The sequence below is a fragment of the Podarcis raffonei genome, chromosome 16 (genome assembly GCF_027172205.1).
Source record: "Podarcis raffonei isolate rPodRaf1 chromosome 16, rPodRaf1.pri, whole genome shotgun sequence".
Taxonomy (NCBI): domain Eukaryota; kingdom Metazoa; phylum Chordata; class Lepidosauria; order Squamata; family Lacertidae; genus Podarcis; species Podarcis raffonei.
Genome location: NC_070617.1, coordinates 29,442,134 through 29,457,575, shown reverse-complemented (window position 1 = coordinate 29,457,575; position 15,442 = coordinate 29,442,134). Strand labels below are relative to the sequence as shown.

The 15,442-nt window shown below is 44.3% G+C and overlaps 1 protein-coding gene across 1 annotated transcript; it reads right to left on the bottom strand.

The window, feature by feature from the left end:
* Positions 1–8,808: 8,808 nt before the first annotated feature.
* Positions 8,809–15,117, bottom strand: SDF2L1 (stromal cell derived factor 2 like 1). Its single transcript, XM_053369291.1, has 3 exons — positions 14,799–15,117; positions 11,047–11,243; positions 8,809–9,396 (listed from the first exon to the last, which is right to left on the bottom strand). Exons 1-3 carry the CDS (start codon positions 15,007–15,009, stop codon positions 9,118–9,120), a joined length of 687 nt encoding a protein of 228 aa, XP_053225266.1. The 5' UTR covers positions 15,010–15,117; the 3' UTR covers positions 8,809–9,117.
* Positions 15,118–15,442: the final 325 nt, after the last annotated feature.

Below are 15,442 nucleotides of genomic sequence, written 5' to 3'. Positions count from 1 at the left end.
GCTATTATCTTACACATCAAGGCCTAAAGGCAGGGAAACATCCTGTTAAAGAGTATTCCACGGTATGGGGACAAAAACTGAAGAGACCCTAGTAAATCTTAAACCCACACACTGAACATGACCTCTGCACTTCTTTGCTTTCATTCTTGCTGTTTGTCATAGGAGCAGCAACATCATAAACCACTTTGAGTTTGTTTGGCCATTTGTTCCCATGCCGTTCCTTTCCCCTCCTCTTGCACTATGTCTATTAAAAGGTGGTGCACCTGTGGCAGGCATGGCGATGTTTCTGAAAAATTGTACCGTACCTATAACAGGGATGCGGGTGGCGCTGTGGTCTAAACCACTGAGCCACTTGGACTTGCCGATCGGAAGGTCGGTGGTTCGAATCCCCACGACAGAGTGAGCTCCCGTTGCTCTGTCCCAGCTCCTGCCAACCTGGCAGTTCGAAAGCACACCAGTGCAAGTAGATAAATAGGTACCGCTGCAGTGGGAAGGTAAATGGTGTTTCCGTGCGCTCTGGTTTCTGTCACAATGTCCCATTGCACCAGAAGCTGCTTAGTCCTGCTGGCCACATGACCCATAAAAGCTGTCTGTGGACAAACGCCGGCTCCCTCGGCCTAAAGTGAGATGAGCACCCCATAGTTGCCTTTGCCTGGACTTAGCTGTCCTTCCCTTTACCTTTTTACCATACCTTATAAAACTTCATGTGATACACACACACACATGCACACAAAAATAAATGTTTCCCTTCTGCTAAAATTATTATTACTATTTCAAATAAATAAATAAATATCTGACAGCTCTGGCAAGTTTGTTTGTTTTTTAAATAAAAAAGCTTATGCTCTTGTTCTGCCTTGTGCATTTTATATTTGGTGACTGTTGGTTCTTGCTTCTAATGATTGCATCTCTCTAGTTTATAGCTTTTAAACTGTGCGTTAAAATGTCTTTGTTGCACCTGTTAACACGAACAACTTATCTATACTTCCAGCGGTGATTCCCCCCCCCCCCCCAGGTTGCAGAAATGAGTTGCGGTTCTCGATTTTGAATGCTATGGAGTTGCTGTTTGGTTTGTGTTTGCGCAATGCATTATTAGGAACTGAGTGTTGTATTAATTCCTCAGACGGTCTGTTCCGTGCCTGTTAGCTCTGACGACTCATTGATTTGTAAAAAGTTTGGTGAGGAACTTAAAGAACTGCTATAGGCTTTTATCAGTCGTGAGCCCACTGCGAGTGTAGTAATTGCAAGGATATATAAATAAACTAGACTCAATTAAAACTCCAAATCTTTTGTGGTCTGTTCCTGTGTGTATTTAACTCAGAAGCCACGTTGACTTCCATGGGGCTTGCTTCCAAGGCAGCATATATTCGATTACAGCCTCGTCCGTCTAATGTACAAGCACTGGCAGAGGATTCAAATGAAATGACTTTTCAGCAAACCAGACTACTCTAGGTTTTGGCTGCAGGCTTCTTGTTTTGGTTGGGACCAGTTCTAGGAAAAGGCCTGATGCATGATTTGAATGGCGGGCTCCCAACATTTTGAACTCCGCTTTTAAACAGCTGCGTTTGGCTACGACTTCTGGCAGTTGCGAGGTGACGAGAGAGAGGCAGCCAAATGCATTTGGAGAGCCCTGGTGCCTTTGGCAAAAGCCGAGAAAAGGAAGTGGATGCCGCGACGAGGCCATTCCCACCCTGCCCATGTATAAATTTGCGAGCGGTCCAAGCGAGCATGGCTGAAGTGCAGGTGGGGGTTGCCAAACCTGCAACATTCTCATGAATGTCCCGCACATAACAACACAAGCGAGCTTTTCATGGTTCACGGAGGCAGGCAATTATGTCAGATCACTCACACGCCAGGCGAGACATAAAGGAAATAGAGCAGCGCCAACTAGCGGCCACGGTGGAAACTGCATGGAGCTTCCGTCACAAGCTATATTTTTGCCTGAAGTAGAATCTGTAATCAAACCAGTGTTCGAAACTCCCATTGTTCTAGGCGCATTTTGCGACGGGCAATTTCATTAGCACAAGCAGTTTCTGAGCTCTGGGCGCAGTACTGCGCCTAAGATTTCAAATTAAATATACAGAGTGGAAGGAAAGGAGGACCTTTTTCTGCCTCCCCACTTCCAGCTACTCTTTGAAGACTGGAGAAGAGACCCTCTTAAGAATATTAGGGGAGTGGGCAGGGGAAGGACTAGACCAGGGGTCAGCAACCTTTTTCAGCCGTGGGCTGGTCCACCATCCCTTAGACCATGTGGGGGGCCGGACTATATGGGGGTGGGATGAACGAATTCCTATGCCCCACAAATAACCCAGAGATGCATTTTAAATAAAAGGACACATTCTACTCATGTAAAAACACACTGATTCCCAGACCATCTGTGGGCTAGACTGAGAAGGTGATTGGGCCGCATCCGGCCCACGGACCTTAGGTTGCTTACCCCCTGGACTAGACCATGTGAAAAATGAACATAATATTTTAGCTGCAGTTCATTCATTTTCAGCCTTGTATTCTCGTTAGAAAAAATAAGCACGCCTGAAAATTCCGATGTTGTGCCCATAACCCATGTTTAAAGTGCCATTTAGCTCCTGGCTTTCACATCTCAGTTTCTAACACTGAATCAAACACTTGGTTTCCAGGTATTGATGTGAACATCAGAAAGTTAAAGCAGAAAATAATTTGTTATTCAGATGTGCATCACGACCAATTAATTGGTATCCACATTGCATGCCAATTTAAGAAACAACAACAAAAAATGCTGCTTGCTTGAGGCTTATGAATGAAAATTCTGAGAGTCCTTTTTCACAACTGACGCTAAGCAAGCCTAGGGGTGCGGGAGAAATTTTATCCAGTTCACATTTAAAGGCATACCTGCCTAATTTGTACTTGTTGAAATAGTACATGGACTGAAACAGAGCCATCCTCTGACGTTTGCACTTCTCCGAATGAAGTTCTCCAGCCAAGCAATGCGTTCAAAAATGCATATGCTTGTGTAGTTTGCATAAAACTACAAATATTAATGAAAATAACACCCACCCCTAAGCAAATCTTTGATCCACTGTTAGGGCAGTTGTGTTCCCAACACTGTCATGTTGTGGTCACCTCTGTCTCTTGCACTTATGTTACAAAGGTGAGATAGGTAGGAGAAGAGAACCAAAATGGCATCAAACGTCAGTTTTCAACATTGAAATTACAGAGGGTGGGCAGGGAAATGCAGGCATCTGTTCTGAAGACTGGCTTCCCATACAGCAGAAGGGCTGGGAGCTTTGAATCTGGGCAAAGCTAGGAAAAACCTTGGCTTGAGGTTTTGGAGAGTTGCTGCCCGGCATTCTGTGGTGAGCAGACTTCAGGTTCCCCACCCCTAGTTTAAAAGGATGAAAAAAAACAAACTTTCTTTTTAAATGGTGTAATAGAATAGGACCTCCTGAAAGCCTTTTCTAAGATAGTGCATGTAACCTTCAGGCTTAGTAAGTAGATATATTTAAAATAATTTAAAAAATTTTAAAGCGTGTTGACCAATTAATCAATTTAGATGCCTTTTTATTTAAAAAAGCATCCCTGATTAATTACCTAAAGGCTGTCACAGTTTACAAAATAAATTAATTCTGCAGTTAGTTTTGGCTCATTAACATTGTTGTGTTTTAATTGTTGCAACCTGCCCTGAGACTTTAGGATGAAGGGCAGGTAATAAATTGCCAGCAAGCTTCCAAAATCTCCAAAGCTCTTCATAGGGCACAGAGTGGTGTAGCTGCTCCTTAAACCTGCTGTTTGTAACCATCTAGAGATGGAATGCAGGAGTTTTGCCGACAAAATCATATTAGTCACTCAAGATGCAAGGCGGATTGTGAGATGGAACTGGTGCTGTTGCAATCACAACAACAACAACATGGTTAGACGTTTCACCATTTTTTGAAATATGAAATCTAGTAGTTACTGAGCTTTGGTGTAACCCTATAAGGCTGAAACTATATTATGTGTGTGACACAACCAATGCTGGCATTGGTGAAAGAAATCCCCTATTATATTCTCCTTCACCACCATCATTAGCCTGATTCAGCAGGCTCATCTTATGATTCTTATGACTGGATTATAAAGTGATATTATAACATACCCGCCAACATTTTTCAAATGAAAATAGGGATATCCTATTCTCCATCAGGAAGCTTCTCCTGTGTTTGATCTCACCAAACACACAAACTTCATGTACACATCTATATCTGTCACCTTGAGCCAATTACAACCTCTTCCCCTAACCTACCTTGCAAGATTGTTGTAAAGAAATAATGTGTGAGGGATGGGATCGTGTACAACACCTTCAGAAGATGAATGGAATGAAGTAAAATTTTGGCTCTAAGCTGCCTTAAGTCGACGAGAAAGGTGGGATATAATAATAATGATGGAAACAGATTTATCAGGAACATACCAGAGAGTAAATCCCATTGAACTCAGTGAGACTTATTTCTGAGTAAAAATGCTTAAGATTGCAGAGTCTTTACCCAGTTACCTGAGACCAAGCTCAATTGAATACAGTGGGACTTACTTATGAGTAGACATCTACAATAAAGAATTAAAAAAATAAAATCTACAATAAAGGAATAAACACTCTATTTTTTTCCTAAGGAAGGGGGGCTGGTGGCACTGTGGGTTAAACCACAGAGCCTAGGACTTGCCGATCAGAAGGTAGGCGGTTCAAATCCCACCGACGGGGTGAGCTCCTGTTGCTCGGTCCCTGCTCCTGCCAACTTAGCAGCTCGAAAGCACGTCAAAGTGCAAGTAGATAAATAGGTACCGCTCTGGCGGGAAGGTAAACGGCATTTCCGTGCACTGCTCTAGTTCACCAGAAGCAGCTTAGTCATGCTGGCCACATGACCCGGAAGCTGTACGCTGGCTTCCTCGGCCAGTAAAGCGAGAGGAGCGCTGCAACCCCAGAGTTGGCCACGACTGGACCTAATGGTCAGGGGTCCCTTTACCTTTACCTATGTTTCCTAAGACATGGCTGGCTGCCAAAGCATTGCAATTAAAGAATTTAAAGTGGATCTGTGACCTTTTCCTTCAACATTATAGGAATGGCTTCATATACCAGTTTCATCGTTACCTTCATTTAGTGCAGGTATTTTATTTTCAGTATAAATACGACTTTCTTTTTGCACCTACACACACACACACACACACACACACACACACACACACACACCACTCTTAATTGTTCTCCGAGATGTGGAGGGAAGGAAAAAGGAAAACGGAGACATTCCAGCATCAAATCAGAAACCAAGGTGGCTTCTGTAATTCCGGGACTGTCCCAGGAAAATCGGGACACTTGAGGGTTATGTAATAAAAATCCTGGGGTGGGGGACACATGACGCGCATAGCTCACAGTATAGGAGAGGGTGAATGGTAAGAACTAGACAATACTTTTATAAGAGCATCAATCGGGAAACCTTGGAAGCCTTTACACCTGACAGCATTTGCTGGCTAATTCTGCAGCTGCTAGCAAGGAACCCGACCAAAAATCTTCAGCAAACGCGCCAGCCCAGTAAACCAGACACCAAGCAAGACGCTGCTGCCGCTGTAAAGAGCTCTGCAGTCCAGCTGTTAAACGTGCTCCCGCCTGCGGCTGCAGCTGTTGATTTCATTGCTGAAGGACAGGAGCAGTTTCTGCTGAGGTAACACAGCCAGCAATGAGGCCAAGCCAGCAGCATCATTGCAGGCAAGGGAACATTATAGAGATATATTTTTCCAAAACTCATTTTGAATAGATGACTGGAGTAGGAGAAACTTCTTCCCCATCCCTAATGCTGACTAACTGTTCAGTTGCTTCTGCGTATGCAGTCCCAGCTGCTTTTCATGTATTTTCAGTTGGATCAGGGCGAAATGGATATCCAACTAGTTGCAGGCAACTGGCAATGCATAACAACCACTGGCCCTTGCTGGAAATAAAAGCCCCCCCCCTCACACACACACTTCTCCCTCATGTTAGATTGAGATGATTATTTTTAAATGTGATTATTACTGATTAGGTAAAGGTAAAGGTACCCCTGCCCGTACGGGCCAGTCTTGACAGACTCTAGGGTTGTGCGCTCATCTCACTCTAAAGGCCGGGAGCCAGCGCTGTCCGCAGACACTTCCGGGTCACGTGGCCAGCGTGACAAGCTGCATCTGGCGAGCCAGCGCAGCACACGGAACGCTGTTTACCTTCCCGCTAGTAAGCGGTCCCTATTTATCTACTTGCACCCGGGGGTGCTTTCGAACTGCTAGGTTGGCAGGCGCTGGGACCAAGCAACGGGAGCGCACTCCGCCGCGGGGATTCGAACCGCCGACCATACGATCGGCAAGTCCTAGGCGCTGAGGTTTAACCCACAGCGCCACCCGCGTCCCTTATTACTGATTAGAGTGTTCATAAAGACAATGGTGTGTATTAAGAGATCAATCAGTTGGTATTATTTGGAGCGCCTTTGTAAACCAATATCTACTTTCTCTAGCAACAAAGCCTTTGGCAATTTCTACAAGATCAGAAAGGCAAACCTGACCTGGAAGTTATGAGTCCATGAAACACTCCGATGCAGCTAATCTTGTCTGGAGAGCCAGGAAGCAGCAGAGTGAAAGGCTGTGCCTCAAATGACCCCCTTAGTCCAGTTGGATCCTTCTTAAGTGGGAACACAGAGAACAGTTCATATCCATCTCAGAATAATAAAAAAGCAAAATGATTACAACAGGCTATTACAGGAGAAATTTCTTTATAGGTTCATGAAGGGGCAACAGAAACTCAGAAAATCACTAGCTATTGCTGGCCATAATACAGCACATTGAAATGGGCTAAATGATGTCACTAATAAAATAGAGTGAAATCTCCTGGTGCTGTATGCAATTAGTGTTGTATTAAGAAGTCCGTGTTAAGGTAGAAAAATAACCTATAGGGAGAGTATGTATCTTTGGAAGGAAAACTAGACCTAGCCTTAAGATAATCCCATCCTCTGGTAAGGAAAAAGGCTGATTTTAGCAATGCCCACTGCTAATCCTACAGGAAAGTACTTTATACCAGGTTTAATTATCCACCAAGCCTAGTACTGTCTACTCTGACTGGCAGTGGCTCTGTGGGATCCCCCAGGGAGATATTTCCCATTATCTGCTATCAGATCTTCTTTAACTAGTGATGCTAGGGATTTGAACCTGGGATCTTCTATATACACAGCCAACACTGTAACAGCAATCTACGGTCCCCCTCCCTGTGGATTCTAGTGATGGTGATTGTGATCTCCACCTGTTGGTGAGACTTACCTTTCTGTTGTCTCTTGGTGCCCGTAGTTGGACCTTCCACTTTGACAGATCAAGTTACCACAGTGGTCCTTTACTGCAGGTCAACCAGCTCAGAAATCAGACCTTCCAGTTGAAAGCCCTCCTGGGGTATGGGCCCATTGTCCTAGCTAGTTGAAGCATATTGGGGGGGGGGCTAGAAAACACTCGCACATGGCAGGCTTGTATAACTTGCTTGATAGTGCCTACTAGCAAGACAATCCTGGAAGTAAAAATGCTTCTGTTTCTTCCAGTGACATGCATGGTAGTGAAAAAGGAATTGAGGGACTTTTCAGAAATTTTTGGAATGGTGCTGGCAAAAAAAGAAAAAATGTTGGCATTGCCAAGAACATTTCATCAACCTTGCTCTCTACCAAGAGTTAGGAAAAATCCAGGGCAAGGAAAACTCTTCTGCCTTCTGACATAGGAACACAAGAGTTCCCATTTTGACTTTTTCACGCTGCATAATAAACCTAGAGTTCCATGCCATCAGCACTCCCAGCCTCTCAAGTGGTCAAAAGCTGCTTCTATTTTACTTAGTAACTTCTGATGGAACACATATGCACTGCACTCTATAAGTGTGGTCATCCACCACCCTTCAAAAAGTGAGGCACTGGCTCTCAATAAGGCCTCCAGCCTCTAGCCACCCTATCCAAAAGGGATGCTCATCTCAGCATCCATCTAGGCTCATGCAGGTGCCATCCATCACAGTTTCTGTTGTCCTTGTCAAGAGCACAACCTAAGAACATCAATTCTACCCAGTGAGACTTGTTCCTTCTGGGGAAAAATGGGTATGAGGGCAGTGCAGCCACATGACTCAGCTCACATATAAAATGGGGGCAATGTTGGGGTAGCACAGTAACCTAATGATCCACCCCTAGTGATCCACCCATTCAGAATCAAGACTAGTTGTGCAAGGATCTGGCTTTTTCAACATATATAAATATCAATCACTTTGTGTAATAGGTTGCAATTGTGACTTTGTGAAGGGGAAGTCACTGGGTTCCAGATTGTGTATGTGCTCATAAATTATATTTGGCTTTTCTTTAGCTAGGCTCCTGTTTAATGTTAAGTATACAAAATGGAGAGGGGAAAGGGACTAGGTGTTAAATGAAACTGACCCAAGCTGTACAAAGAAATGTATTTAGTGAACAGCATGAAACCATTTTCTACAGCACTTCTCTTAGGATGGTCTTCCACATAGCAAATTTCCCCTTCCCTTCACTAGTGAAATGTATGGTAACTACTTTTTAAAAATTCCGTTACTCCAAAATACTCATCTACATATTTCCCAAGAGATACAAATGAACGCTAGCAGCAAATGATGCATAATGGGAGCCAAAAAGAATAGGACTGAACTACAGATATTTTGGCAGGATTATAAAGTATTTTATCTACAAAACTTTTTATCTCTTCCTAGACTTACATTATAGCACACACACCCCAAACACCTTCTGGTTGTTGCTAAAAGCAAGGTTTCCATATAGATATTTTTAATGAGTTTACGTAAAACTTGAGAAAGAATTACAAAAATTTAAGTTTTATTGCACTTTGGATTAGATTGTTTACACAGCAAGTGACTATTTTCTTAGTTAAGGGAAAGAAGGAATGAGATAAGAAAAAGGAAATGACTTTGAAAATAGATGGGGGCCCAAACAGCAAATCTAGCTTCTTTCCAGTCTGAATTCACCAAAATTGCAGTTACGCATGAAAACATTGACCTGCAAATATATTCCAGTGTCTTAACAATATTGGAAAATGAGGGTGGTGTTTAAAGAAAGGAACCAGCTCATACACTTTGGTGGATTCTAACATAAAATGTCGACCACACATTCAGAGCTCATCGTGCTTTGTAGAGTCCAAGCTGGGCTTAATGAAAACACCTTCCATAGCCTTCCAGTAGTTGTGATGATTAGGAGAATGTATGCCATGGACTTCCCGCTGTCCCCTGATTGGATGGCCATACTGTTCGCCTGTTACTGTAAGGAACACATCCGTTCCTATGTGCTTGAAACGTACTGCGTCGTCTCGCTCCCAGTATGTCCCACTGCATTGCACTGTCCACACATCTAAGTCATCTCCTTCTCCATCATCACCAAAGGCGCTAACTTCCTATAAGAACAAAAAGGGTGGGGGTAGATATTGGTTGGTTGCGTGTGTGACATCACACAAGCAGAATGACAGTAGTATATGGAAATGATAAAATGATCCGGTACCCACTTCAAAATAATAATGCAATGTGTTGTATTCTACTCAAGGTTGACCCGCTGAAATTAATGGGATTAAATTAGTCATTTTTATTAATTTCCATGGGTCTACTCTTGAGTAGGATTAGAACTGGCTACAAACAAATATAACAGAGTGTAGGAGACACTTGACCCTCCAGGTCAGGCATAGGCAAACTCGGCCCTCCAGATGTTTTGGGACTACAACTCCCATCACCCCTAGCTAACAGGACCAGTGGTCAGGGATGATGGGAGTTGTAGTCCCAAAACATCTGGAGGGCCAAGTTTGCCTGTGCCTGCTCCAGATATTGCTGAACTACAACTCCCATCAGCCCTGGTCACTGACCATGCTTGCTGGGGTTGACTGGAGTTGTAGTTCAGCAACATCTCAGGGGCTAAATGAAATGTAACTCTGTTTTTTAGAATCTAAATGCCAAAACCAAGTGTTACTGAAATAATCAGAAATAGTAAGATGGAAGTGGGAAATGAAGTACATTATCAGTGAGTTGCTTATGATCAAATAAGAACAAAACAACTATGAAGGATAGAAGTGCAAAGCCCACAGTTAACATCTTGCATTTGCCTTGGACCTGGTAGGTATCTTTAATCCAGCCACAATCCTTCAGACTATCTACTGTAACACAGGGATAATAATACTGGGTAAGGGGTATTAGTATTTGCCCTGCCTTTTGACATTTAAGGTATTTGTTCTGTAGGACCCACTATAATCTACAGTATTCTGTTTCTTTCTTGAACTATTTTACTTGTTCTAATAACTCTATAAATTATTTTACTTGTTTTAGTTTTAACCAGCTGCAAAACCTTATCGTAAAGGTCAGATAAGAGATCTTATTTGAAGCATTTTGAACATTTTAAATTACTATATGAAAACTAAATGGCATTCCATTATACACATCATAGAATCTAGAGTAATAGGATATTTTTTGTACAGTACTGCAGAGAAGCCACTCAGATTTTCTCTCTCCTCTATGTATTCATGTTCCATAGCAAGTCTATAGCAACTACAATGGAAGAAGTTCACAAACTACAGACTGGGACAAGGTTATCTTCTGTTGTACATCTAAGAACCAGCCTTTAACATATATCAGTGTGAATTAGGGGCATATTACCAATAGTCCACCACTATGAGTACAACCTAAGCCACAGCAACAACCACTTTCTGCATACTTAAGAAGTGTTATCTGGGCCACCCCTCTGCAAATCACATTCTCTTCTACATCAAGAGAGAAATTAAGTAGAGGAGGATATAACACATATCAAGAGACATGCAATTCTGCATTGGGACTTATTTCTGAGTAAACATGCATAGAATTGAATGGCATATCTTTATAATAAAATTGTATACTACATATGGAAAAGCACAACTGATATTTTAACCTGTTCCTAAATATATAGATATTTCATGCCTTCATAACTTTCCAATTCAATTTAAGAGTAAACTCCATTTTTATTTGCTTACATTTTTTGAGATGCTTAAAATAAGTAAACAAGTATGAAGGAAAAGCTCTGGTTTTACCTGATTATTGGAGAGTGGTGATGGGAAGTGGTGGGTGTGCAAGTTTTTCCCTGTATTAACATGGGTAAGGCGTACTGTTTGCCCACACTTTACAGGCGTTCCTCGCTGGCAGGACCCATCAGTTTTGCCTCTGATCCGCCAATAGCTGTTAGCATCATCAGAAACTTCAACTCCAGTTACTGACTGTTGACCACTTCCTATAAACAAAACAATTGCTATATAGTCATTGTGTGCAGATACAGAGGCAGGTAATAAGACTTTGTCATAAAACTGGGCCAAGTGAGGTTGCTCCACCTGCTTGTTCTTTCTTTCCTGAGAACACTGCTCTCTTCAAAAAACAAACAAAAAAGCAGAACATCCCCCCTCTTCTACAGAGATCTGTGAGGCCCCTTCTCTTTTTGGTTCAGCATGCCTTTGGTTTGCAAGGTTTCCGCCCCTGCCATTATTAAGCTTTATTTGGATTTTAACTTACTATTTTGAATTTGGCTTTTATATGCTGCAATTTATTTCTTTTTACGATTGTTGTGTATGCTTCAGTTATGTTTTTGTGCAGCCTTCTGTGTCCTCAGACAGAAAAGCAGGATAAAAATAATAAATTTAATGTTTCTAAACTTTCTATGTCCAATGGGAGCAATTAACCATGACAGATAATTTCCATTTCCATGTACAGATATTTTATTATTTACTTTTGTATGTACTGGAACTAGCTCCCTTGAGGCTTTGGTAATAATACAGGATGTAAATTTAGAAAAGAATACAGAAACATCTATACCAGGGTATGGCTACTGTTGAAAACAGAATGCTGAACATGATATATATATATATATATATATATATATATATATATATATATATATATATATATTCCTTGTAGGCAGGTCAGTAAGCTGCTATTAGCCATAATAGGCAAAAATTGAAGCTCCCTGTTCAGAAGCAGTCTCTCAGCGAAGATATCCATTACTTTATTGTCCTGCATGTTGATAAGCTTCATACAAAGGTATCTGGCTGGGGGCAGCGTAGGAAACAGGATGTCAGATTATTAAGACCTTTAGGTCTGACCTAGCAGATCTCTCTTCTTGTGTTCTTTATAAAAGATCAAATAAGCTCCTGGTGGAGAAACTTATTCAGTGGTTAACACTTTCACCATGCAAACTTCAACAGTTGCCAGAAGCCCCTGATACATTCTAAGCACATCATTTCCTCTCAAAGAAGCCTGGGAACTGTGACTTGTTAAGGGTGTTGGGAACTGTATCTAGGTGAGGGGTAAACTACAGTGCCCAGAATTCTTTGAGGGAGTGAATCAGAGAATCGTAGAATTGGAAGGGACCACAAGGGTCATCTAGTCCAACCCTCTGAAATGCAGTAATGAATGTGCATTAAAGGTAAAGTGTGTAAGTAGTTTAGCATTAGATGACTCTACCTCTCACTGGCTCTAGGTCTGCCTACTCTTTGGGCTTCCACCTGACCAGCCCCTATGGGTACCAGCCACCGCTGCAGAGAAGGCATCCTGTTCTGTTCTGCCTAAGACACCTATTTTGAACACGATAGGACCCACCTTCCCAATCTCACCTCTATGCATTGCCTCACCTGGCCCCTTCTTCCCTTCCCTTGTTCCCTCTATAATGAACATTCCCTCACTCACCATGGCCCTCTTACTACAGGGGTAGCCAACATGGTGCCCTCCAGGTGCTGCTGGACTACAACTGTGACCCTGGCTGGGGCTGATGGGAGTTGTAGTCCAGCAGCAACTGGAGGGCACCATACTAGCTACCCCTGTATCGTGGTAACCAAATCAAAGTGTGCATAATTGAAATGGCCACATTTTCTCCCCACGCCTCCATTTCTCCTTTCCCTGACGTGTTTCCCTGTGTCTGTTTTACACTTCAGACACCCTTGGGACAGGGCATACCTGCCATACCTGTTCTTTCGTAAAACACCATGGCCACGTTCGGTTCCTCCTCCCTCTTGATCCCCTTTTCCTTTTAGGGTTCTGCCTTTTGCCACTGAGAAGTCTGTGGGCACTGCCTGTTTTATCACCAACACCTCCTAAACCACTTTGAGAGTCTTTTCAGGGCCTGTCGCACTGGGGTATGTTTTTTCCTCCTCCCTCCTGATGCCTTTTTTTCTTATGGTTTACTCATTTTCCGACTTCCTGAGGGGAGAGGGCTGTTTTATCATTGGCATCTCCCAAGTTGCTCTGGGACATGGCCATGATTTATGTTGGGGGGTGCAGGACAGCCACCTGTCATTATCCTCTGCCAAGCAGATTCAGAATGAAATGTCAGCTGCTTTAAACTGCTTTCTTTTGACCCCAAGGGCTCAGAAAAACCCATAAAAATCTTTCTGCAATTTCTACTTTTAGTCGAAATTGCATTTCTACTAAAAATAGGTATTTTTATTTACTTACATGATGGGGGGAGCACCTCCTATGCCCATGCTCTGGGAACCTGTTTATGCTGATGAGGAGGACAAAACATTATCACCACCACTACTCAGGAGTGCCAGCTTGGCTGTGGGTGTCATGAAGCGTGCATGGCCCTGGCCCTGAAATTTGTGGGTGCCCAGCCCTTTCATTTTGTGGGTGCTCAGCAGGGCCGGATTTAGGTTTGATGAGGCCTTAAAACTACTGAAGGTAATGGGATCCTTTATATGTCCAGCTGTCCTTTGCCAACAACAAATTGTTGCTGTTTGTTTTTTGTGTTGAACATATGCTATATGGTAATTTACGGACCTAATAGGTATCTAAAGCCATTTGCACATAACAAAATATGCAGAATGTAGGCACCCTTTATATAGAAATGAGCAAACCAGTGATATTTTAGGGAGTAGGCTAGCAGGCGGGGCCCATTACTTACATCATAGGAGCCTACACAACACAAAACACTATTGCTGTATGCAGGTTTTATTTTATTTTTTTATCTTATATTTTGGAAATGTACATTCAGTTTTTCTTTTCCTTTTAATTTTTTGGGGCCCCCCAAGAGAGCGGGGCCCTAAGCTATAGCTTGTTTAGCTTATATGTAAATCCGCTACTGGTGCTCAGGTCCCCCAGCACCTATGCCACTACAGTGGTACCTCGGGTTACAGATGCTTCAGGTTACGGACTCCGCTAATCCAGAAATAGTACCTCGGGTTAAGAATTTTGCTTCAGGATGAGAACAGAAATAGTGTGGTGGCAACGGGAGGCCCCATTCGCTAAAGTGGTATCTCAGGTTAAGAACGGGCCGCTGGAACGAATTAAGTTCTTAACCCGAGATACCACTGTACAGTGGTACCTCGGGTTAAGTACTTAATTCGTTCCGGAGGTCCGTTCTTAACCTGAAACTGTTCTTAACCTGAGGTACCACTTTAGCTAATGGGGGCCTCCTGCTGCCGCCGCGCCGCCAGAGGACGATTTCTGTTCTCATCCTGAAGCAAAGTTCTTAACCCGAGGTATTATTTCTGGGTTAGTGGAGTCTGTAACCTGAAGCGTATGTAACCTGAAGCGTATGTAATCCGAGGTACCACTGTACTGCTAATGGCAGCCTTCCTCTGAAGATCACTAGCTGGGAAAACGAAGCGGGGCTCTGACGGGCCCTCGGGTGTCTAACCCGCCCCACAACCTCCCCCTGGGGCCGAGAGGGGTTTCATTTCCTCCCGGCAGCCGCGCGGCTCTTTCCTCTTTTCCCGGCTCTGAAACAGATTCCGGCCGCCGCCCTCCCTTCCTCTGTCTCGGCTCGCCTCCCGCCCCGCGCGTCTTGTCGTCTCCTCACCGGATCCGTACTTGACCTCGTGCGAGTGCAGCCGCACGTTGTGCCGGGTGTTGAGCAGCTTCAGCACCGAGCCGCAAGTGACAGCGCCCTCCTCGGCTCCCGTCGCCAGGCCCGAGCCGCACACGAGGAGGAGCAGAGAGAGCGGCGACAACAACGGCCAGGAGCGGGAAGCCAGGGGCCGGAAGCCGCCGCGACCACTCGGTCGCCGCATCCCCCCGAGTCCCTCAGCACCGCGACGGCGGCTGAGGTAAACGGCGAACTGTCGCCTCAGGAACCGTTTCCGCCACCGGCGCCCGGCGCGGACCAATCAGCGGCTGCCAACGGCGCCCACGCGCTCCCCCGTCCTGCCGCCGGCTCGCGAAGGCGACGAAGGAGATGCTCATTGGTGCGCGGCGGCGGAGCGGCCAATCGGGTGTTGCGGCGTGGCGGAGGAACGCGCCTCCCCCTCCTCCCCGCTCTCGCCTTTCCCCCCAACTCCACCCCTCCTTCCCGAGAAAGGGGCGGGGCCGAAGCGAAATAGGAAAGGCGAGATGCTGAGGAGGCCAACTGGCTCTCTCAGGGGCTGACTCCGCTGAGACACGGGTTCGAGCCCCGTCCTCCCCACAAACAATTCAGCCCAAAACTGCAGGTCGAGGAGTCATTTC